This window comes from Mirounga leonina, unplaced genomic scaffold (assembly GCF_011800145.1).
Source record: "Mirounga leonina isolate KUSES-001 unplaced genomic scaffold, KU_Mleo_1.0 Mir_126, whole genome shotgun sequence".
Classification (NCBI taxonomy): Eukaryota; Metazoa; Chordata; class Mammalia; order Carnivora; family Phocidae; genus Mirounga; species Mirounga leonina.
Genome location: NW_023270314.1, coordinates 32,816,445 through 32,842,734, shown reverse-complemented (window position 1 = coordinate 32,842,734; position 26,290 = coordinate 32,816,445). Strand labels below are relative to the sequence as shown.

Below are 26,290 nucleotides of genomic sequence, written 5' to 3'. Positions count from 1 at the left end.
ATTAGCATTTATCCTGGGAATGAAAGGTTGGTTCAACATACAAAAATCAGTAACTGTACTACATCATTTAAATAGAATAAGACAAAAACCACATGATTGATCGTATCAATAGATACAGAGAAAGCATTTCACAATATTCAATATTCTTTCATGATAAATTCACTCAGAAATAAAGAATAGAAGGTAACATCCTCAATCTGATAAAGCACATCCACAAAAAAACAAACAAAAACAGAACATCATATTTAATGGTGAAAGACTGAAAGCTTTTTCTCTAAGATCAGGAACACAACAAGGATGTCCTCTCTTCCCTTTCTGTCCAATGTTGTACTGGAGATTTTAGCTGGGCTATCACGCAAAACGAAAGAAGAAGCAGGAGAAGGGAGAGGAGGAGGGCAGAAAGGGGAAGAGAGAAGAAAGGAGGGAGTAACAGACAGGAAGGGGAGGAAGGGAAAGGAAGAGAAGGAAGGAAAGGAATCCAGGCTAGAAAAAAAGTAAAACTATCTATTTGCTGATGACATGTCTCATTAATGGAAAACTCGAAAGGATCCACATGCACAGAGGGGAAAAAAAAACCTATTAGAGTTAATAAATAAATTTAGCACAGTTGCAGTATACAAGATCAACACATGAAAATGAGTTGTATTTCTATACATTAGCAATGAGCAATCTGAAAAGGAAACTAAGACAATTTCGCTTACAACATCAAAAAGAATAAAATACTTAGGAATAAATTAGTCAAAGAATTACAAGATTGTACACTAAACTCCACAAATCATTGTTGAAAGAAATTAAAGACAAATAAATGGAAAGACCATCTATGTTTATGGATTGTAAGCCTTAGGGTTAAGATGGCAGTATTTTCTAAATGATCTACAGATTCAGTAAAATCCTTAGCAAAATCTCAGCTGGCTTCTTTGCGGCAATGGACAAGTTGATCCTAAAATTCACTTGGAAAGGTAAGGGAACCAGAAAGCCAATATAATCTTTAAAAAAGATCAAAGTTGGAGGACTCACACTTCCTGAATTCAAAACTTACTACAAAACTACAGTGATCAAGACATTTAGCCAGTAATCAGGACAATGTGGTACTGGCATAAAGATAATAATTGAGAAATTAACTCTCACATATATGGTCAATTGACTTGCCAAGACCATTCAAAGGGAGAAAGAATAGTCATTTTAACGGATAGTGCTGGGACACCTGAACACCTACAAGCAAAAGAGTGAAGATGGACCCCTACCTCACATTATATACTAAAATAAACTCAAAATGGATGGAATACCTAAAGATAAGAGCAAAATTATGAAACTCTTAAAAGAACACAGAGTTTCTTCTTGAATGAGGCAACTGTTCCTTAGATGACACCCAAAGCACAAGCAACCAAAAAAAATATATATATATAAATTAGACTTAATGAAAATTAAAAACTTTTGTGTCTCAAAGAACATTATTAAGAAAATGAAAAGACAATCCATAGAATGGTGTATTTGAAAATCTTATATGTGATAAGAATCTGCTATCCAGAATGTAGAAAGCACTCCTACCACTCAATAAAAAAATAAATTGAATGCACAAACAATGAATCATGGAACACTTCATCTAAAACTAATGATGTAATGTATGGGGATTAACATAAGAATAAAAAAATAAATAAATAAATTGAAAAATGAATAAAGGATCTGGATAGAAATTTCTTCAATATGTACAAGTGGTCAATAAGCATATGAAAAGATGCTCAATACATATACAGGCTTATTTATAGCTCCTTCCAGAAATGGCAAGTACCCCCAGAGAAATAGCAGTCCCCAGATGCTGGATTCATCTTTTTAGAGTTCTATCTTTTCCTAGATCTTGGTCTATATTTCTTGACTACCTTGTGAGTGTTCTGATGCCTTCAAGCAGATTTTTTCCCCTAGTTTTCCTCAGGAGGAGGTTTGATCTGAATTACCTGCTCTGCTCTTGGTGAAAGCAGAGTCACCTGGTTTCATTTTCAATTTGGATAGAATTCCATCCCTTCTTTCTCGAAACTTTTTTCTTGGCTTCCTGGTTTTCCTCCTGCCTCTGTTCCTCAGTTTCTTTTGAATACTTCTCTGCCCCCCTCATACCCTGTTAATATTGATGATCCTGTCCTAGATAACTCTTTCTTCTTACTGGACATACCTATCTTGTCCAGTTATGGAGTTTCAAATATCATCCACATGCAGATGACTAGATTTTTCTGGTTCTCATTAGCCACCCAGTCTGAAATATGCTTTTCTCCCCACCAAACTGCACGTCTTGGAATTTCTTAAACATGACATGGCTATCTGTGTATTTATGCATACTACCCATTCTTTTCTTCTGCTTGAAATGCTCTGACCTGCTTTGTCCACCTGGCAAACACATATCAGTTCTTTAAGATTCAGTGCAAGTATCCACTCCACAGTCTTCTCTGATTCCCCAGATAGAAAAAGGTAGCCTCTCCTCTGGGTTCTCATAGTACCCCATTAACAATTAAAAATAATGTTATGTTAATTTATAAACTTGTAATTTTTAAAAAGTTGTATAGTACACTGGTTTTATTAAATGATTATGAACACTGCTCAAAGTGCTTATAACAAACCTGTGAATTTGGTAATATCATTATCCATATTTTACCGATGAGGAACTTGAAGTGAAGTAACTTGCCCAAGGTTATGCAGCTAAGAAATTGCAGAGCTTGGATTTTTACCTCAGGCATCTGACATCAGCCTATAACCTTTACCACTATACTCTATGTCATCATCTAATCATCATCTTCCCTATTATTGTTGAGAGCTAACTGCGGTGCCAAGCATTGTGTTATGAGCATGATCTCATTTAATAACTCTATAAGGTAGATTCTATCTTTTCCTTATTGAGGAAATTGAGGCCCCCAAAGGTTAAGTAACTTCTTCCTAATGTTCATTGTATTAAATTGCAATTGTCCACTCTTCCCTACATACATGCCCTTCGCAATATCCCTCATCAGGAGGTACAGTCTATTTCCCAAGCTCTTAGATCTAGGATGGCCTTGTTACTTGCTTTACTCAGTAGAATGCACCCAAAGTGATGTTGTAGCTCCTAGCCTGGGTCTCAAGAGTCCTTGGGTGCTACTCTCTCTCACAACACTGCCACTGCCATGAGAAAAGCCTGGGCTAACGTGTTGCTGCTGAGAGACCATGCAGAGCAGAGAGACAAGTCATCTCACGTAACATCATCCTAGACCAGCCAACCTGTCAGCCGTGACTATATGAGAGGTCAACCAACTGCAGACTTGCGGAACGTGACTGCTGTTGTTTGAAACCACCAAATATTGGGGGTAGTTTACGGTATGGTAGAATACATAACCAATTCCGTCGTTTAGCCAGTAAGTGGCAGCATCACACACACATACACACAAATGACCCATGCCGTTTCATCCATACAGCTTGGTAATCGGAAACTAAGAAGTACAATTTAGCCTGCATAGCTTGCCTCTTCCCGTTACGCATCCAGGAATTCCCACAGCCTGGCTGAATCCTAGCAAATGCTGATGGTGGTAGAGCTGCACTGGCAGTTGAGTGGAGGCTGGTCTTGGCCTTTCCAGCGCAGTCTGCTGAATAAAGATCCCCACCGGAAGACGCTTGCTGCTCTGGAACGAGTTGATACTCGTCTTTTGTGGTAGAAACCATGGTCCAGAGGACAAGAGGCTCTGTCTGCACTAGTGAGGTTTGCTCTGGCCAGGATGCAGTGTGTCGCCTCTGTGCTACACCGACCACTGCTGGGATGTGCTCTTGTCCCCACTGTTCAAGGAAAGGTAAAATCTCTCATTCTCTTATTCGTTCTACAAATAAAGTATCCACTGTCCTAGACACTGCTGTAGGTGCTGAGGATGCCGCAGGGAAAAAAACCAAGTCCCTTCCCCCTGAGCTTGTATTTTAGTGGAAGAGACTAACAATATGCATAGATCGATAATTCCTGAGTGCTTTGAGGAAAAGTAAGACAGGATTAAGGTGAGGACAGGGCGTACAATCAGATTTCGATGTCAGGGAAGACTTCTCTAAGGAGATGACACTTGAGTAGAGACCGGAGTTAAGTGAAGGAGGAACCACATGTAGATACTGGATTAGTGATCCAGTGTGGGGAACAGTGCATTCAGTCCTCCTGAGGCAGCAGCATTCTTGGTCTGTCGAGGTACAGCAAGCAGCTAATGAACTGGAGCCAACTGACCGAGGTGGAAGAGAGCCATGAACCAAGTCATGCAGAAGCTGATGGGCAACAAACAGTAAGAACTAGATTTTAGGGGCGCCTGGGTGGCTCAGTTGGTTAAGCGACTGCCTTCAGCTCAGGTCATGATCCTGGAGTCCCGGGATCGAGTCCTGCATTGGGCTCCCTGCTCGGCAGGGAGTCTGCTTCTCCCTCTGACCCTCCTCCCTCTCATGCTCTCTGTCTCTCATTCTCTCGGTCTCAAATAAATAAATAAAATCTTTAAAAAAAAAAAAAAAAGAACTAGATTTTATTCTGTATGAGATGTTACCTCTATTGATAACTACTATATACCAGTACACAGTACTAAAGAAGACTGTTGACTGAATGGGGAGAAAAAAAATTTGTATCATAAGGCAAACTGTACCCAGTCATGGCAACACATGACTCATTTATGAAACTATGTAATTCCTGGGTCCACCTATTTTATCAAAACCTCTGTATATAAAGCCCCAGAACCCGTACTTTTTAAAAAAGAACCTCTCATCCTTATAATGTATGGCTGTGTATGCAAAGGATATATACCAAACTACAATATGTGTCTCAGGCACATTATAGTTCTGAGTAGAAATACCTTAAAGAGTTTTTTTTTTAACTCTTAAGTTTCTAAAATCAGCCCCTTTAAAGACAACTCTCCATCTTTTGTAATTTGGCCTTAGAAAAAGATCAGTCTGGTGGTGAACTGTACACGGGAATGCATTCAGTATTTGTTGGATGGGTGGCAAGTATCTGAAGAGTTTAGCGTCAAGTATGTTGCTCATTCTATTGTACAGGGGAGCTTTTATCACAGGACTGTATAACTCATGGCATTTTCATTATTGCTGCAGCAGTAGGAAAGTTCTAATCTAAATTAAGCACAATTTGCCTAGGTTACAAAATATTTAAAATCCTTGATTTAGATAGGTGAATTAAATGCATAGATCAATGGGATTTCTAGCCTATTACCAGACATTGCATTATGCAGAATTATCCAAACGTTTTTAAAAAAAACCTTATGCTAGAAAACAATTTAGTACACAATTTAAAGAGAAAAAGATTTATTGCAATATAAAATGCACTTATAAAATGTCCACAGAAGGCATGTAATTCTTCACTGCTATATAAATTTACCTGGAATACTTTGATCACCTTCTACTGTTATGATATCACCTAAAACATACTGTAAACAATGAGTTATACTCTATAACAAATGCATCACTGATTTTTCAGCAATCTTGGTTTAATAATAATTAGTTTAAGACTATATAATCACATCTATATTCTGGAATGTCCATTTACTTTCATGTAGTGTAGCAGAATTTAGACTATAATTGCACATGAATGGTACAGAAAAACATTCACCACCAAATTATTTTATACCTTCATGACAGGTTTTACATTCTTTCTGATTGAAAATACAGCTTGAGCTATGGTCTGCAACACAGCTCTAGGATTCTCAATGCAGTAATTTGTGTATACGTGTGTCTATGTGGGCACCCATGGAACAACTTAAAGTGTATCTTTAGTAAACAAGTGCAACATTACTGCCAATTACTTTGCATGTTTAAATATTATAGTCTGATTATTTGTAAACAAACAAAACCCCACACAAATACTCTTACCTCTAGAAAAAAAATCCTGTCAACCCATAATTATTCTAATATGCTTTACTTGAACACACATTGAATTTTTGAAAGGTGCATATAGTACCTTAGATAATAAGGTATAAAAATGTGTTTCATATTTTATACTATGAAATGTGCATTTCTAATGTTATATGCAGCATAAAGTTTAGATCAAGAAATTCTAAATCCTGGATCCCCATAGTTCATTTAGAAAACTCCTCAAAGTTATGGCTCTTGCAGCAGGTTTATCAGATTTAACATGACAAAGTGTTCTATCTCCTTCCCTATTTCAAGTATCTAAAAAAAAAAAAAAAAGGCTCAAAATTTCTGTAGGTTGTAACTGAAAATGCAAAGCTTTAAATAGTTAAATGTGCTCTGAAATAAGATATAAATTGAAACAAGTTTCTTAAGTATTTAATTTGTATTAGGCTGATAAGTACTAGGACTTTCAGTTTTATTAAATGAGTATTTCCTCAAAAATAAAGAACACAATTTGCCTATTAATATATGGTTCTGGGATTCTGGGGAAAAAATCAATCTTGATGTTTAAGATTTTTTCAACACTGTTGACTTTAGTTTTGTTTTCTTTTTAATGATGTTAATTTAATATTCAATCTGAACATAGATATTTAGCCTCAAACTACTTAGAATGAAATGAGTTACTTCTGAAAAGGAAACTTTAAAGCACTAGAAAGAGAATTTACTAAAGCTGTTTAATATGTCTTTCAACGTCATCAGAAATCCTGCAGTATAGAAAATATCTGGTACCTTTAAGGTTTCAGAATGAACTGATCTTCTGAAATTTTAATGCCATTTACAAAACCAAAAAAGTCAAGTAGAAAAGACTGCTGCAATAAAGCACTGTTTCTAAAAGTTGCAGACATGATCCCATCATCTGAGAGCTAAGCACTGCTTCTCAGAGTCAGCAACTTTTCACCTTTACCTAGGCACACTAAGTTCTCAGCTGAGAAAATAATCTAACCTGGTCCTTAACATATTCATTGAGTAGTATGAATATTTTAAGGTCTTTCTCCCTTCAAGAAGAAAACTTGATGTCTCACTAAAGAGTAGTAAGGAGTGTATCTTACTTTGAGACATCAGACTTTCTGGAACTGGCCCAACTGTATAAAATTTTAAGAAGTGTGTGAAAGTATGGAATCATTATTAATCTGTGAAAACAGTGTGACAAAATTAAACATCACTATGTCGAACCCTTTTCTAGCATTAACTTAAAAATAGAGATCATGAGTCTTCTATAACCTTAATTTTAAAAACACACAGAAGTGAAAAGTGCTATTTTTCAAAAAGTACAATTTTTTTCCCTACTATGTATCGACATGGAATGATTTCAGTTCTCCTGTACTAAAAGCTGGACTTTTAAAAAAACTAGTATTGTAATGCTTAATATAATGATTTTAATCAGCAGTGGCTTCACTTTCAGCTGGACCCCTAATAAGTCTTCGAATTCCTCTTTTTCCTGCAGGACCTTTTGGTTTTGCAAAACTTTGCTTATGTGCATGCTGCTTTGGATGTACTTCTTCATAAAGGAAGTCTGCTGTCAACTCATCCCCGTTGTCTATCTCAATCTGTAAGAGATGGAATTAAGTGTGATCCTGTATGAAAAAGACAACATTCAAAACCTAATACAAGCAAGGAGCCAGTTTTCAGGTGTGAATGCTCACAAATAAATACATAATACCCATTCCAGCAGGAGAGTATCAAGGACCATATGTAAACAGTTTCACTTTCACCTTTTTTTTTTTTGGAGCAGGGCGGTGGTGCATTGCCTGAATACATAGTCAGCAATAATCATTTTCTATTTGGTTCCCTCTTTCTTCTCCTATTTAATGCATAAGAAGCCACCACTATATTCTCAAGTTGTTCTGCTTTGGTACAATATACATATTCAAGAAACATTACTCACTGGCCCCTCTGTTACCTGAGTCACTTGAAATCACTCTAGAACAGGGCCAACTTTAGCCCGAATTAAGAGTGTGTTTTACATTTTTAAAGGGTTATAAACATAAAATAATAAAACAAACAAGAATATGTAACAAAGACCATATGTGGCCTGGTGAAGCCTAGAATATTTACTATCAGCTCTTCTAATAAAAAAGTCAGCCAGTCCCTGCTATACCTTACAAACTTAAAAAGCTTGAAGGGTTCAGTACCTAGAACACTGGTAGTTTTAGGGACCTGTGTTTTAATGAGTTGAAGGGCTCAAGAATAAACCACATCTTTCCCCGTGCCTCATTTGCATGTAAGAAAATAAATTTAATAAAATTGGTAGCTTAGCTCCCCAAATTCAAATGTTTATGCCCATTCCCTTTCTCAACAACTAGATTCTCAACATCCCATGATTCAGTTATAAATGGAGACTGTAGTTCCTTATTAATAGCAAGTGTTGAGACAATCACAAGTATGTAGCTCTAGCAGCACTGTCCAACAGAACTTTCTGCAATATGGAAATGTTTTCTAAATTCTGCACTGTCCAATACAGACAGTAGCCACTAGCCACGAGTAGCTAATGAACACCTGAAATGTGTGTAGTATGATTAAGAAACTGAATTTTAAATTTTACTTAGTTTTAATTTATATTTAAATTTAAATAGCCATATGTAGCTTATGGCTACATATTAAAGAGTACAGATCTATAAGTGGAGACTGGAGTAATGATGGATCATCCTCAAGCACTTAGAGTAGAGGAGACCCTAAGGATTTATGTGAGAACAAGAAAAAAATACCTTCATTAATAAATCATAATACATCACAAACTACCTGGAAAAGACAATAAAGATCTAACAAAAACTGAAATTTTAAAATAGATAGATAGGTAACTTTACCTTTCTAATGACATCCATTTGTAGTTGTCTTTCTACAATTTCTAGCAGAGGGCTCTTGCAGCTAGAATACAGCATCCGTTCTCTTATACTGCATGTGTATCCAGGCATTGAATAAATAAAAACTGTAAGTTAAAATAATAAATACAATTAGCAATACATCAATTAAAGCAAATACTAAGCCTCATAGAACTATAACTAAGTCCTCTGGGCAAGAAGTAAGAATACAGTGCTAAAAAAATCAATAAACCAAATGAAAATAACATGTTAAAACAATATATTATCTACCTATGGACTCCAAATAGTCTCCTTCATGGGAATGTTTATACAAGAAGAAATGGTAACGTGCTGAATCCTTGGGAATCCTCTTTGGCAAATCTTTTAGTTCTGTATTTGTTGTGTTGGCCAAAATTATAATTTCATTTTTTATATCTATTTCCTGTCAATAAGAAATACATTCATTAAAATAGATACACAGCAATTTAAAATTTATAGTAAAAAACACTAGGAGACAAGGGGAAACTTACACAGGTTTGACTTTTCACAATGAACATATATTGTCTCATAATTTTAAGAAAATGAATAAAAAAATCAGGAAACAAAACAATTTTAAATCCATTAAAAATAAACCTTGTATGCGCCATGAGCCACCAAAAACAGCAGCCAGTTCATAATTATCATATGTCTCTTACCAATTGCACATAGTTGAGCTGTCTGTTACTTAACTGTTCCAAAGCCTGAAAAGCTTCTCGAGAAATAGGAAATGCTACTCCTTGTAGTGTTTGATGCTTAGTGTCCACACCCACGTCAGTTTGTACCTAAGTATGACAGATTTAATTTACTGATGAAGTTTTAGCATTTAGCAGTGTCATACGGCAAAGATAAGAAAACCCAATCTCTATCAAGTGTCATTCCACCCTTGCCCATTTTAATATAAGTAAAATTAACATTTAAAATATTACGAACTTGAAAAGCAAGTAATTTTTCACATTTGTTCATGTTCTGCTAGCATTCTGTCGACATGCAGAGTGCATGACACATCTTTATGAAATGTTGGGAGTGAACATTTGAGTGAGTATGCAGTGTTAGTGGGGCTTTGGGGGGGAGGTTGTTTATATGTTTGGTTTGGCACATTTGCAATGAACTTCATAAGTTCTTTCAAGTGTCCTCAGTTTACACCTTTAATTACAAAATTTTACTTGATAAAATTTATGAACAGTGTGATATATATACAATATGTATCAAACTTTACTTTGTTCTGTTAGACATAAAATGCAACACAAACACCATGCATTGAATTGAAAGGAGTACGAACAGTATACAAAGACACAACACAGCTCAACAAATTATACTACTGCAGAAGTTCCAGACTTTGAGCTTTCATTACTAAGAACATGGGTGTGCAAATATAGATGAGTACTTTAAGAAAGCTTTCAATGTACATGTTTTAAGACTTTTATACTCAAATGATAGCTAGTATAGGGTCTCATTTGCAGTGTTGCAACAGAAAGTCAAATAGAAATTTTACTTTTAAAAAAACGAATGGAGATTCTACAGCATAAATGATACTGGATAATGAAAACATCATAAAACATATGCAAATGCATACCCCAATACGATCCTCTGGGTTCTGATTGCAAGGAATAAAACAAACTATCAAACTTGCAAAAAAAAAAAAATCACATAAAAATCTTTACTCAAATAACTTGAGTTAAAATAATATAAAGATAGATCCTTGCTCTCAGGTTAATATTAAATAATATTAAATCACTTTCCAGACTGATTCCTATTAGTTGGTTACTCAGACTAGTGAATAGTGGTTTCTGCTACTTGTTCTTTCCTATAAAATCCCAGTAGAAATATAGTAACTATTCTAACTTGTAATTAGAACAGCTGCAGTAAACACATTAGAAATATGATAAACTATAATATGGACGAAATTTATTGACTCTAATATAACTGAGCTAATAAACAAGTACTCAAAACACCATCTCCCATATATACATATGCATCCAAGTAGTGTTCAGAGAAGTTAATTTATAGAGCTCCTAGAAATACTAAATATCTTATAGCATTTACATTTTACTCTCTTTAGTCACCAAACAGAATAATGTAATAAAACAATAGAATGTAACAAAACAAACCTGCTTCGGCAACCTCATTAGAGAGAATTCTTTGCCCAAAATGGGTAACACACATTTTTCCCATTTATCTAGTATTCAAAGTACAAAGTTAAAAAAAGTTGTACTTCCAACAGGAAGATTTACTATTCCGTCACATACATTACAAATATAGGAGGAAGTTACTTATGAAATTAATACAAATTTTAATATTTACTGTTAACTTTTTTCCTGAAAATACAATGAGCACAGTCTTGTCTCTAAACTATACAGAATAAATGCAAGCTACCTAACTTACTTATTCTCTAGTTACCTCTACATCTATTAATTAAAAATATTTTTTCAAACACTTAAAATCTCGCAAGAGTATCAAAACTGTAATTTACCTCATTAATTTTAATCTGCCGTAATTCTTCCTCAGCTGCAGTCAATGGGGCAGGAGAAGACTGTGACACCAAGTATTTTTTATAACCATATAATGATACATCTTCCTGTAAACACAGAAATGGATTGTTACTAGTTATTCCCTAGACAACCTCCATGAAGTCACTTTAGGAAAAACAAAATTATTAATTTAACATAAAACATTTTGATTGAAAAATAGTATCAAGAATTTTACTATTTCTTATTTTTCAAAAATCCTCTTTCAAAAAATTTTTCAAAAAAATTTAAGGGGGAGTACTTACTCTTCATTTCCTTAAGCTTCCCTAAAGTTTTCTAGTTACTAATGGGTATGAGTGTGGTGGTGGTGATGTCAGTCAAATGATGAACTTGGTCATGTTCAAGTCTACAGGATGATTATAATTAACTTACTGGGGAAGTCTGGCCCATAACTATTCAATAATCAACACATTCAGATTCTGAATTCTCTATTATACTGATTTATACAATTTCTCTATAGTTTTTCATAGAAAATGATTATAGCTCTTATTTAAAAGAATAAAATATTCCAAAGAGGTCTACTTTTTCATCAAAATTTTGTGATTTGAAAGAATGAGAATAGAAAAGAACTGAGAAAACAGGCCACCTCACAATTAATGGTGAACAAGCAAAATATTCCCATCCAGTCTTGTGGTCTATCCACTAGATAATATTACTGTTCAAAACATATTTCATTTTTCTTAATTTGTGTATATATGTATAAATATATCTCTTTACCATATAATTTTTATTAAAGTAAATTCTTAATCATTTACTAATTAAATGTATTTAATCAACTATCCCAATTAATTATCAATCAATTTATCTGCCTCAATGTTCCTGGTTTAAATAATATGCATAGTTACTGCTTCTACATGGGTATAAATGCCCAAAATATCTAAAAATTAACATCTCTTTCAAGTAGTCTCTCATTTTTCTGAACCTCTTTCCCTATCCTTAAAGTGAAAAGGCTGAACTAAATGAGGGGTTAAACTAGATGATCTCTAAGGTATCGTGTAGTTTCTAAAGACTAACAAAGGATATTCCAACATATTTTAAAAGGGTAAGTACATGTTTTAGTTAACTTGCTTATCATATGAAATATAGTAATATTTTCTCTTATTCTTATGTTTACAGATTCATTAGTCTGATTTCGTATCAATTACCCATTACCTAGAAGTCCTTATATTGGTTTAATTCCAACACGTGGAATCCACATATATATAAATATAAGTTTTGTACCTTTACTGTTCCAAATACTTCATCCTTAATGTGGCCACCTCCAAATTCCTTTTTCAGAGTTGCTCTTGTTGCCGCATACAACATTTTTTGACGAACCTAGTAAGTTGTGTAAGTTTACTTAGTTTATAGATGAAAACTATCATTACAAAAGAAAGTATTTTCTGAATGTATTAAAATCTTCAAGCACATTAAACATAAACTGTGATAAAGCTGAAGTCCAGGGGCTGCAATATGCTAAAGTATATGTGTACAAGTAGCCATCGTAACACTTCATCTATTAAGGTAGATTTCAATTTATAATATGTCATATTTTACAAAAATTGGGAAACTAAATTTTAAAAACTTACTTTTCAAAGTATACAAGGAGTTCAAGAATTAAAAAAAAAAAACTACTTAAAATACTACTTTAAGGGCAACGCTGCAGCCTCGGGTCAAAATGCGAGTAGGCCTGCAGTTGCACCATCAAGCCGGTGGCTGCAGGGTATTCGAAAATGGTACTACAATGCTGCAGGGTTCAATAAACTGGGGTTAATGAGAAATGATACAATATATGAGAATGATGATGTGAAAGAGGCCATAAGGCTTCCTGAGAACCTTTATAATGACAGGATGTTTCGCATTAAGAGAGCACTGGACCTGACCATGAGGCATCAGATCTTGCCTAAAGAGCAGTGGACAAAATATGAGGAGGATAAATTCTACCTTGAACCATATCTGAAAGAAGTTATTCGGGAAAGAAAAGAGAGAGAATGGGCAAAGAAATAATGATGGAGTTGAAATCTGTGGTTGCAGCTGCCCTCAAATATCTTTAAGAAGTTGAATAAACCTGAAATGTACAATTTAGAACTATCTGAGCTGCAAATGTATTACTTTAAATAAATGTCTATGGTGATTAAAAAAAAAAAAATACTACTTTAAGATATGAGGAAGAAAACATCACTTGAAATAAAGTAACCTGGATACTGACATTTTACTCAAAGCAAATCAAGATCAGATGTTACTAATTAAGCTGTTTAAGAATCAAATGTTGGGCGCCTGGGTGGCTCAGTTGGTTAAGCGACTGCCTTCGGCTCAGGTCATGATCCTGGAGTCCCAGGATCGAGTCCCGCATCGGGCTCCCTGCTCGGCAGGGAGTCTGCTTCTCCCTCTGACCCTCCCCCCTCTCATGCTCTCTGTCTCTCATTCTCTCTCTCTCAAATAAATAAATAAAATCTTTAAAAAAAAAAAAAAAAGAATCAAATGTTTATGGCATACCTATGGCATATACCATTCTATGAGGAATACAAAGATGAAAACAACTACAATAAAAACTATTATTAAAGAATCTAATAGCAACTGTTGAAAACTACTAAAGGTAACTGCCAACCAATAGAAATAGTTTTATAATACTGCATCGTCAAATCCAGTAATCTGAATCATTCTAACTTTCCTAAAAGAAATACTTGTGTGTATGCCTATCATTTGAATGGTAGCTAGTAAGAGTATTTACTATAACATTCAATTAGGTCTCAGAATTATTCCAAGTATTATTTTCAGAGCATAGTCATTTATATATAATTGACAAAGATATTTAAATTTAAAATCAGTAATAATTCTGTTGATTTCAAGGGCAAGACTTCTGAATCTAAGTATATTACTCCCGACTCTACATTACCAATATGAGGATTTTCTTCATGATCACTCCCTTCAATGGGAAATAACTATTGCTTCTTAACTTTCTCTTGGCCTAGGACTATTTCAGAAAAAAAAAAAATTTCTAGCATTTAATGTTAAACAAGTTACAAAAAAGTTACTTACATGAGAATGATCTGGAGACCAGGCAATGAATATCCATTCATATCCCTGGGCATTCTGAGAATCTAACCTGAATAATATATAGCATGGTTGTTTGTCCTCCAGTAGGGGTAAAACAAAGGAATCATAATCCTTATCCCAGGAATCTGAAGGCTGACTACATGATCCAATCACAAGTTTCTCTATGAAGAACAATTTTTAAAAGACACATGAATTGTTTTAAATACCAAATGGTAATGAAGAAAAGAATAAACTAATAATACAGTCATCTCCTATTACTATTATTCATATCAAGAAGTTACACCTGGGTGGCTCAGTCAGTTAAGCATCTCCTTGGGTTCAAGTCATGATCCCAGGGTCCTGGGCATGGCATCAGGCTCCCTGCTCAGAGGGGAGTCTGCTTCTCCCTCTGCCCCTCCCCCCCACTCGTGTTTTCTCTCAAATAAATAAACAAAATCTTAAAAAAAAAAAAAACATATGAAGATTTTATGACTAGCATGGTTAAAATGTTTTATTTAATAAACACAAGAAAAGGGCGCCAGGGTGGCTCAGTCGTTAAGCGTCTGCCTTCGGCTCAGGTCATGATCCCAGGGTCCTGGGATCAAGCCCGCATTGCATCGGGCTCCCTGCTCCGCGGGGTGTCTGCTTCTCCCCCTCCTTCCTGCTCGAGCTCTCTCTATCTCTGTCTCTCTCAAATAAATAAAGAAAAGAAAAGAAAGGAAGTATTAAAACCAGGTTTAGTGCTTACTTGGCCATAATGCTACAAATAAAAAACTTTTGTCCAGAAGCATAAATTGGTGCAGCCATTTGGCAGAATCAAGTAAAACTGTGAATGTTCTCTGCATAGAAAATCTCTTACATTAAAAAAAAAAAACCTAGAAGACAAATTAAAAAAAAAAAAGAAAGAAAATCTCTTAAACATACGTTCACTGCACTATATAAGAACAGTGGAAGCTGCAAGTACCCTAAGTGTTCATCAGTAAGAGAATGATCACATACTATGTGGCATAGTTATATGATGAATTCATATTTAAAAATAGTGAGCTCTTTGTCAAAACTAATTACAGAAATAATGTTTACAGAAAAAAGATCCAGAATATCAGTTTACATGAACTTAAAAACTCAAAACAGCACTATAAGCTATCTAGGAATACATATAAAAACTGCAAAAATATAAAAACTCCTAATATAGTTGCTTCAGGAAGAGGAGGTCAGGAAGTGAAACTGTTTAAAGGGGATGCCCTTATATCACAAAAATATTAAGTTTAAAAAAAGCTGAAGCAAATATGATAAAATATTAGCAGTCATTAAGGGGAGATCGAAGTATTTGTTGTTTTTTTAATTCCTTTTCATTTCCTTAAAAATTTTCCTCAAAACAAAAAGATCAGAAAATGATGATTTAGGAAAGAGTGTCATTTTCCTTCTGTAGTGATCCTAGTTACACAAACTTTTCCATTTTAGTCACTTAACTAGTCAGTTAGGAAGTGATGGCCTCTAAAATTTAGCTCAATATTCCTAAAATATGCTGCTTTACAGTATATGTTTATTCCTATCGAGTGTGGCAATATATATTTACAACAACTGCATATTTTTCAAACTACTCTGGTATTTTTAATATATAAGTAGAAAATGGAAAGCAAATTAAGTTTACTTCCAGTTTATAAAAGAACAAGTTATTTTTCCAAAGCAAAGTATTTCCAGGTATTTAAGAAATTAGACCAATGGAATATATATATATATATATATTTTTTTTTTAAAGATTTTATTTATTTATTTGAGAGAGAATGAGAGACAGAAAGCATGAGAAGGAGGAAGGTCAGAGGGAGAAGCAGACTCCCTGCTGAGCAGGGAGCCTGATGCGGGACTCGATCCAGGGACTCCAGGATCATGACCTGAACCTAAGGCAGTCGCTTAACCAACTGAGCCACCCAGGCGCCCACCAATGGAATATTTTAAGACATTCATTTGCAAGAATATTAATTGTCCAAATTCAAATATAGCCACATTAAAAGATTCTCCCACCCAATTTCCCTGCTATAGAATTATTTTGAAAGGATCAATTTACAGTTTATTACATTCTTAGAACTTTGTCCCAAAACAAGAAAGGGGGAATCATTTCTTCAGCACAAATTACAATCAAGTGGAGAAAATGGGAGTTTGAAATCCTTTGTTTCTACTACAAAACTAACTTTACTGAGTAACAATTCTCAAGTAATTTTTGGGGGGTGTTGGGAGAGACACCTGTTTACTGATTTCCATTCCAGAGATAGAAGCACTAACATTAGAAATGGGTTATGGTACAAAAACTGAGACAAAAAGTAAAAGAGGAAGATGTCACACCAAAAAAAAATCTTTCTGTTTCCCTGATAGTCAACTACAGAATTCAGAGGGTAGGCAGCAGCCAATGGGACATGACCAAATGTACAGGATCCACGTTACCTAAAGGCAAGCTTTGAACTTGCTTCACATTAATTAACAGTTCCAATCACTGACCATGACTTAGAAATTTAAAAATATAACACTCAATAATCTAAGGACAAACAATATTTTAAAATGTATAACTAACCATTTTCAATAGATATTTTTAGAAGTCTGTATTTTCCATTTCTTGCTCTGGCAAAGATATCTTTAACATCTTCACTTGCTGTGGAAAAAGACAGACAAGTAAACCCATTTTTTATACTTATGTGTTAATACTTTCAAATGTTATTTAAATAAGGAGAAATGAATTGTAATAGAAGAAAAAATCTTGAGTATGTAGCATCCCCTTACTATCAGTAATTTAAACTACAAAACTTAAAGGTATAACATAGCAGACACTGTACACAGCTAAGAAATATTAATATAGCTTAAAAGTATATTACTACTAATTCTAATCTGTTTTAACTAGATAATTCCAAAACAGAAATAACACTGGGAGTGAAAATACTAAAATTATTCAAATCCAATAATGAATAAATTACGATTTTAAAAAACACCTCTTGCTTGGTTGAAAATTGCTGAAAACCTTTCATTCTCTTCTAGTCCAATTTCAAAATTATAATAAAGATTCAATTCATTTCTATATTTTCACATTAAAAACAACCGTAAATATCAGATATCCTATCCCGATTAAACAAAAAAGTCAATAAAATGCATTCAAGCTTGTACTTCCGGTAATATTTTTCTAACTGGTATTTCTCAAAAAGCTAGAGTTAAGTTCACTAAGCAGATATATATTTAATAACCCTTCTGTTCCCATTAAAGCTTCAATTTCATTCTGATTTCATCCTTGGGTTGTATACTGAAAGCAAGAACCACTATTTAAGGAGTGATTGCTATAAGGCTCAAACATGAAAATCAATAATTACATATTTAAGTGTCTAACTCGGACAAACAAAACTGCTTTTAGGTTTGAGAGTATTTTGCTTGTGTTTGTGTGCGCAGGGAGAGGGGTGGGGTGGTCAAAGACTCATACGAACAAAACACAAGTAAATGTTCATCTGGGAAAGATTCGCGGTCTATTAACAGGAAGAGCGTGGGTTTATATTGGCACTCGTTAAGTAATCGCGAGTAACCCCGGGATATATTATTTGATTCCGATGAGGTGAGCGCTTCCAGACTGCCCATTTTCAAACCAAGAAAGAATGGAGGTCAGATACAATTGCACACTGAACTGCCTTCACGGTATGATCGAATACAGCCGCAAAGACCAGGATTTTCAGTTCCCTGGGGAAGTACCTAAGAAAAAAATCAAAACACCCCATACTCAGGATTTCTCAGAACGTAAATTCATGTTTGCGTTTTAGAAGAAAGTGCTGAAGAGTCTGGGAAGCACCTTTACTGGGAGTGAAAAAGATTCCAGTATCTTTCGTTCTATAATCAAAATCCTGTAACAATCTCCTTCGCACTGTGAAAGGGAAATTCGCCCGTCTCTCTACAGCAAGAGGAGCCCCGGTCGCCTCCACTGTTTCAGGTCTCCCCTACCGGATAAAAAGGGGGAAAGTTGGGCTACCGTCAGGGGCGCTGGAAGGCACACCCCCTTCACCCAGGCCTCCTCGGAAACGAATTTCCCCCGCTTCTGCGAATTTCGGGTCGGTCTGTAACGTGTCGGCGGCCGGGCCGGGCTGGGAGGGACGCGGGCCGGGAGCGCCCGGGACCGGAACGCTCGGAGAGGCGCAGAGGCCCGGCGTGCCCCGCGAGACCGGCTCCCTTCCTCCGGGCCCGACTGCAGCCCTGCCAGTCCCGCAGCCCGCCCGGCTCGGCCGCAGCCTCCCGGGAGCCCCTTTCCCGCGCGCCGCTTCGGGCGCGGTTACCTTGGATGCCGGTCTGATGGGACATGGCGGCGGCCGCGGGCTCCCGGCTCCGGCGCTAAGTGCTGAGAGCGGCCCCGGCCGGCGCCTCCAGGAAGTGGCGGCTCCTCCGCCTGCCGCGGCGCGTCATCGGCCTGCGACCCGCGGCCGCCCCGCCCAGCTAGGCCGACAGCGTCCTCGCGCGCCCCTGTCGCCTCCGCCCCCTCCCCCGGCCCCCCACCCCCCTCGCGCTGTTTGGAGCGCGGCAAATCCGCTCTCCGCCGGCGCACTCCTCCGGCTCTCGCCGGGGGTCACTGCCCTGGCGCTGCTGCGTCCCCACCACCGTGAAACCCCGCGGAGCCAGCTGGATGGCTTTGCCCTTTGGTGTCTGCCCTCCAGCGACCCTGCAGACGCCGCCATTCGCCGGTTCAGCAAAAAGATGCTCAAAAATGTAAATGACCATTTTTACTGAACACGTATTTTCAATTTTAAAAAGATGTGCACAGTATTTTTCTTAGTTCACTCTTCCGGTAATCTGTACAATGTGAAGGGTCACTCCCTGCCCTGTTTTTTTTTAAATGAGGATTAATGTATAGGTGGTCTCCCATCAAAATCTCCCACACTTTTTTTAAATTGAATTAATCTCACACTGTTAACTTTTCTTTTTTCAGTTGGGTACATTCAGAGACCAGGTTTTCCTTTCTCTTCATTCCAAAAGGAGACAGCCTTTAAAAGTGAGATTAGCTGATCTGAATACTCCTTTGTGGTCAATTTTATCATTGCAAACTGTGATTGCCGCTCTGCTTTAGATTGCTCGTTAATTCTTGAATTAAGTAATTATTCAGGATTCATTTGGATAAATGTAAAATAACAGCAGATATTATTAAAAATTCTTTTCCATTTTCTGCTGTTAAGAACATGTATTTTCCTTCTCAAAGGTAATTTTAATACTTTTTGCTTTTCTATCACTCCTAGATTATAGTTCCCTAGGTAGAAAACTGGGTCTTTTGTTTTTAGGGCCTTGAACTGACAAATATACAAAATTACAATCTGCTTATTAACAAATACTTTCTTCAGCCGATAATATAAATGCAAATTAACAAAATCACTCTTCAAATACAATGTATTTTTAACTAGTCATTAACTATCAGGCTTGCAATTATGTTTCTCTGCCAGGATCACAGCAAAGAAGGTTGCTATGTTTTGTTCCTTGTTATCTAAACTTTTTTTTCTCAAACAGATCCTCATATTATGGAATAAGCAAAATTTAGTCTGAGTTTTGTAACTTGTTTGGATTTAAGAAATGTAGGGAGAGTTTCATTCTAACCAGATTCTTCCTGACACAACAGTTCTTTCTGATTTTCCAGTTTTGATTGCTTTGTTGAGCAGAGAGAAAATTGCAGAGTTCATCTTCAGTTTTTTGACTGATTCACATCTTGGTGACTAGGGAAAATTGCCTAAGAAGTTGGCATTGCTCAAAAGTACTGATAAGAAAAAAATAATTGTCCCATGTTCATGCTTAGAAAAGACCATGGTATGATCAGCTCTAAAGAATACGAAAGTCCAGTTAAGTCGGATAGGACCACCCTGGAATGCACCAGAAAGTGCTTATTTTCTGTCAGTACAGTAGTTTGACTACTGCAAGGGGCTCTGTGCATTGTTTTCAAAGCTACAAAGACCTTGGGTGCATTGTTTTCAAAACAGCAGAGTTCCTCTGAGCAAAACAGAGAATCTGAGAAGGGAAAATATTTGCTAAGCTATAAAAAGCATGGCCAAAATGATCATTTTTACTGCCCCATCAGTGTTCCACATATAGTTAAATAATTTCCTATATTTGATTATTTTTATGTATGTGCAAAGAAAATGGATTTTTAATGCTTTCATAAGATGTTTTATGAAAATATTTCTGGGCCATATTGACTATACACTTAAATGTCACTAATTTACTATGAATGATGTTTATTTCAGATTGGGTTAAAGTTTGGCATTGTACTAACTTTGGAGAAATAGTATATTGAATATATACAGTGCTACTACTGCATATATTTTACCTACCTAGGCAAACAGATTGTAGTAGAAATCTTGTTCCTTTGGTTAATCTCTCTTGCTTACATCTTTAATTTGATCGCAGTCATGACTTCTTGCCTTAACTTTTTTAAAAATTGTGATCAAATACATATAACATAAACTTATCATCTTAACCATTTTTAAATGGTTAAGTAGTGTTCAGTAGTGTTCAGTAGTGTTAAGCAGTTCAGTAGTGTTAAATACATTCACCTTGTGCAACCAATCACCAGGACTCTTTATTTTACAAAATTGACTCTGTGTCCATTAAAAAACTCCCTCTTCCAGCACAGTCCCCAGGCACTGACAAGCAACATTCTACTTTTGTCTTTATGATTTTGACTACTCTTAGTACCACATGTAAGTAGAATCATACAGTATTTTTCTTTTTGTGACTGGCTTATTTCACTTAGCGTAATGTTCTCAAGATCTGTCCATGTTGTAGCATGTGCAATTTCCTTCCTTTTTAAGGATGGATAATATTTCATTGTATGTATATACATACCATATTTTGTTTATCCATTCATCTATCAGTGGGCATCTGTGTTGCTTCTACTTTCTGGCTATAATGACTAATATTGCTATGAATGTGGGTGTACAAAAATCTATTTGAGTCCCTGGTTTCACTTCTTTGGGGCATATACAGAAGTGGAATTGCTAGATTATGTGGTAATTAATTCTATTTTAGTATTTTTGAGGAAATTCCATACCATTTCCCCTAATGGTTGCACCACTTTACTTTCCCACCAATACTGCACAAGGGTTCCAGTTTCTCCACATCCTTGGCAACAATTGTTATTTTCTGTTTTTGCTTGTTTTCATGGAGGTCTTCTTAATGGATGTGAGGTGGTATCTCATTGTGGGTTTGATTTACATTTCCATGATTAGTGATATTGAGCATCTTTTCATATATTTGTTGGCCATTGTGTATCTTTGGAGAAATGTCTAGTCAAGTTTGCCCATTTTAAAATTAGGTTGTTTGTTGTGGAATTGTAGGAGTACTTTATATATTCTAGATATTGACCCTTTATCAGATATATGATCTGAAAACATTTTCTCCCATTCTGTAGGTTTCTCTTTTTTTATAAGATTTTATTTATTTATTCATGAGAGACAGAGAGAGAGAGAGGCAGAGGGAGAAGCAGGCTCCCTGTGGAGCAGGGAGCCCAACAATGTGGGACTCAATCCCAAGACCCTGGGATCACGACCTGAGCTGAAGGCAGACGCTTAACAGACTGAGCCATCCAGGTGCCCCCCATTCTATAGGTTTCTCCTTCTCTGTTGACTGTGTCCTTTGATGCACAGAAGTATTAAATTTTGATGTAGTCTATTACATCTTTTTAAAAATTTTTGTTGTTTCTCCCTTTAACTTTAGAATATCTTTGCTAATCTTCTAGCTTTTCTTCCCTAAGCTTTTACTGTCATGTATCATCTGCACTTTCTATATACACTTTCTCACCTCTCACTCCTTAAATCCATGGTTTCAGTGACAGTGCCTGGGGGATACTGTAAATTTTTTAGGGAAACACAATAGTGTTTGATGTCTTTCTGACAACACACAAAATATTAGCTTGAGATAGTTCAGTTTTAACATTAGATAGCTCTACATTCCCTTCCATAATGTCATATCTTTGAAAAGCTGGATTTTCAGTAGTTGCTGTGATAAAAGGCAACTAGGGGTTGAAAATCACTGAGGAACAGGAAATGACAGTGGCTGGTGTCGATCTAATTCCAAAGTTTAGGAAGTTGTGTAATGTGTATTAGGTGCATGCATCCCATTAGCAACTGTGATTATTTAAAACTAAAATCAGGGGCACCTGGGTGGCTCAGTTAGTTAAGTGTCTGCCTTTGGCTCAGGTGATGATCCTGAGGTCCTGGAATCGAGCCCCATGTAGGGCTCCCCACTCAGTGGGGAGTCTGCTTCTCCCTCTCCCTCTGCCCTTCCCCCTCACTCTCTCTCTTTCTCTCTCCCTCAAATAAATAAATAAAATCTTTAAGAAAAGAAACTAAAATCAAGTATTTTTTTCTTTTAATTTTTATGTATTATTTTCTCAAATAGCTACTAAGTTGCTAGTATGTAAATACTGAATAAGTTGTTTGGAATTAACTACTTAATAAACTGTTCAGTGTTTCTTTTGACCTGGGAACACTAGAAAAAAATTAGTGAGATACAAAAGTCCCCATAAACTAGGAAAGTTTGGGAACTTCTGCCTTACAACCTTTTCATGTGGCTTTACTCATATCACTTTATTGAAACTATTTTCTTGAATGTGACCAGTGTTGTCCTTCTTAATAGCAAAATCAATTATATTTTTTCTCAGATGTTTTATTAGCTTCCTGTGGTTGTTGTAACAAATTAGCACAAACTGGATAGCTTCAAACAACAGAAATGTATTCCTTCATTGTTCTGGAACCCAGAATCCAAAACCGAGGTATCGGCATAGCTGCCAGCCCTCTGGAGGCTTTAGAGAAGTATCTTTCTTATCTCTTCCAGCTTCTGGTAGCCGTTGGAACGCCTTGACTTGTGGCCATATCATTCCAATCTCTGCCTCTTACGGACTCACCAAGGCTCCATAACTGCCCAAGCTAATTCCTTAAAATCAGTTTCTCTCTCTCTTTCTTCACACACATTCCATTGGTTCTGTTTCTCTGGAGAATCCTGACTAATGCCCTTTAACTGCTTCTCTGTGTTCTTTACCTCACTTCATTAACATATGTAAAAAATGAAGTCCTTTTTTCTTTAGCAAACTAGCCTTCCTCTAGAAGTCAGTGTCTCTCTATATGATATCACCACTTAAAAACAGGCCCTTCTAATCTGCCACACAACTGCCTCCAGACCTGGGAGGACTTGCTTATATTAACCACATTTCTAGTGTCAGATGTAAAAGTAACATAGATGATGATTAAAATGCTTGATTTTAGGGGCGCCTGGGTGGCTCAGTTGGTTAAGCGACTGCCTTCGGCTCAGGTCGTGGTCCTGGAGTCCCGGGATCGAGTCCCGGGATCGAGTCCCGGGATCGAGTCCCGCATCGAGTCCCGCATCGAGTCCCGCATCGGGCTCCCTGCTTGGCAGGGAGTCTGCTTCTCCCTCTGACCCTCCTCCCTCTCATGCTCTCTGTCTCTCATTCTCTCTGTCTCAAATAAATAAATAAAATCTTTAAAAAAAAAAAAATGCTTGGTTTTAGAACCATGAGGCTCAACTCTTCTATATTCAGTCTATACTCAGTAAATAACTCTTCCCAATTACTTAGCAGAATTCAATGAAGCATTAAAAAGAGTAGGCAGCTAATGTTCCATAAAACAAATTATTTCATGTACCCAGTTCTCTCACTTATGCCTATTTCAAATCTCCCTATTCAATTCCCTTTCTTTCTCTCTCTCTCTTTTTCTTTCTTTCTCTCTCTCTCTTTTTCTTTCTTTCTCTCTCTCTTTTTCTTTCTTTCTTTCTTTCTTTCTTTCTTTCTTTCTTTCTTTCTTTCTTTCTTTCTTTCTTTCTTTCTTCCTTCCTTCCTTCCTTCCTTCCTTCCTTCCTTCCTTCCTTCCTTCCTTCCTTCCTTTCTTTCTTTCTTTCTTTCTTTCTTTCTTTCTTTCTTTCTTTCTAAATCTTATAGATTCAACTGGTTTTGCTTCTGAAAGCAAACACCTCCTTTAGGTTTCCTTCTTTGTGTCTTGTTGCTCTACTCTTCTTACCTTACCTTGTATTATTTTCTCTTTTGGCCTCACACTGAGAAATCCATACTCAATTGTCAAGTTCATTTCTTGAAATCTTTTTCTAACTGGCCAGTCCCCTGCATGCTGACTCTTAAAGCCTCCCCAGCACCTACAGAAATATGGTCCAAGTGATGTGGAGAACAAAGACAAAAGACAAAAAAAAAAAACAAAAAACTTTCTTACAACTTATAGCCCATTGACAAGTACTTAAGAGAGGCAGAGTGACCTTCCTCAAGGAGCTTTAGCTACCTCGATGTTAATACTTTGCTAGAGGCAAAGGGCAAGCTTAGCTTGACATTAGCTGGAGCCCCACGATCCTGTAAAAAATCCCTTTGGAAAATTCCTGTATCTCTACCCCCCCCAAAATATATGTTAGCAATCATCCTCCAGGCATATGGCCCACCAATATACATCTGAAGGATATCATGACTAAGGTTTTACTAGACAGTAGTAAATGACCTTTTCCCAACAACAGCTAGCTCCTCAAGGTCCTGGAAATCTACCTCCCAACTTGAAAGTATATTATCAGCCACTTCTTATAACCCCGGTGCACCTTTTTCTCCCTACAGGTCCTATCCCTGTGCTTTAATAAAGCCACCCTTTTTGTACTGAAGACAACTTAAGAATTCTTTCTTGACTGTGTTTGTTCCTGAACCCCAACATTTCACATCATAAACTCCTCAGCTTGGCACCCAAGACTCTGCAATGTCTTTCCCAATTGTGCCCCGTGCTTCAATCAAACGGACACAACCACTCCTAAAAATGACAGTAATATTGTCTTTATCATATTGTTTTCCTAATGTGGAAGACAAATCCTCGCTCTCCTAGCTATATCCCCAGGTCTTTTTCTGCTATCTCTGCTTTTCAATATTGAGGCCATCCTTTAGAGCCATGGCAACTTCCATGAAGTCTTTCCTCACTATCAATTATGTATGAAATCTTGTTTCTTAAAATGCCTTTAGCATCATTTTGTGCGTCTATGTTAGCACCCCCCCTTACTCTTTCCTGTGGTCACAGATATACATAAACTTACCCCAGTCTTCATATCAGACTGTGTAGTCCTTGATATCAGGGCCTTTTTCTTGCTTCTTTTTGCATCTCATATGCATGTAGTAGTCATTCATTCATTTGTTCATTCCATATATTAAGTGTTCTGGAATTGGGGGTACAATCATGATCGCAGTGCTCCAAAAATATTTCTGGGATTTAAAAAGGCTTGATGATTTTTGTTTTGCACATGGGAATTGATGTTGCGAAGTCACTCATCCTCTGTGAAACTAGGAAATGAGAGTGCTGAATGGTTTTTCAAGAATGCTTTTTTTAAGGGGCGCTTGGGTGGCTCAGATGGTTAAGCGTCTGCCTTCGGCTCAGGTCATGATCCCAGGGTGGTGAGATCAAGCCCCGCATCGGCCTCTGCGGTCAGTGTGGAGTCTGCTTGTTCCCCTCCTCTGCTCCTCTGCCCACTTGTGTTCTTTCTCTCTCTCTCTCAAATAAATAAATAAACTTTAAAAAAAAAAAAAGAATGCTTTTTTAAGTTATCAAGTTGATGATTCTATGGTCATTAAAATGATTACATATTCACTCAGTAAAGCTACCATTTGGGAATATTTCTGATTTGTTTATGCAATTAAACTGAGTTTCTTTTGAAAAATCTGCATTGTAAGATTTTTCTTAAAAAAAAACTTTATGGTAATTATGTTTTTAGAAGTGACTGCTCAAACAGTTATTAAAATTACATCCTCTAACCCTTACCTCTTTCTTTAAGAATAAGCCGATTTAACAGTGACACCTTACTGTTGGCCCTACTAACTTAGGTATTATTATTTCCTATTATTTATATGTGTGAATCCATTGCTGAATGAAATATTATCAGGTTTTATTTTTTAACTCTCAGAGATTTGGAAATTGAGGCATAGAGAGGGGAAGTCGGCAAGTTTCAAGGCTAGGACAAGTGTTTGTAAGAGACAGAAATCAT

At 36.5% G+C, this 26,290-nt stretch overlaps 3 protein-coding genes across 4 annotated transcripts in view; 2 read left to right on the top strand and 1 right to left on the bottom strand.

The window, feature by feature from the left end:
* Positions 1-5,269: 5,269 nt before the first annotated feature.
* On the bottom strand, positions 5,270-18,671 carry TWF1 (twinfilin actin binding protein 1). The gene is made up of 9 exons (XM_035002835.1): positions 18,565-18,671; positions 16,836-16,913; positions 14,273-14,451; positions 12,476-12,571; positions 11,200-11,304; positions 9,386-9,511; positions 8,982-9,132; positions 8,697-8,818; positions 5,270-7,439 (listed from the first exon to the last, which is right to left on the bottom strand). The coding sequence occupies exons 1-9, from the start codon at positions 18,587-18,589 to the stop codon at positions 7,269-7,271; spliced, it is 1,053 nt and encodes a 350-aa protein (XP_034858726.1). The 5' UTR covers positions 18,590-18,671; the 3' UTR covers positions 5,270-7,268.
* LOC118008962 (cytochrome b-c1 complex subunit 7-like) lies at positions 12,707-13,382 on the top strand. The gene is made up of 2 exons (XM_035002876.1): positions 12,707-12,757; positions 12,887-13,382. Exons 1-2 carry the CDS (start codon positions 12,707-12,709, stop codon positions 13,238-13,240), a joined length of 405 nt encoding a protein of 134 aa, XP_034858767.1. The 3' UTR covers positions 13,241-13,382.
* A 105-nt stretch (positions 18,672-18,776) lies between the features above and the next one.
* TMEM117 (transmembrane protein 117) overlaps positions 18,777-26,290 on the top strand; it is a 499,951-nt gene continuing 492,437 nt past the window's right edge. For both annotated transcript variants that reach the window (XM_035002830.1, XM_035002829.1), the window contains exon 1: positions 18,777-18,991. The gene's annotated coding sequence lies outside the window, so the exon portion shown is untranslated. The remainder of the gene's footprint in view (positions 18,992-26,290) is intronic.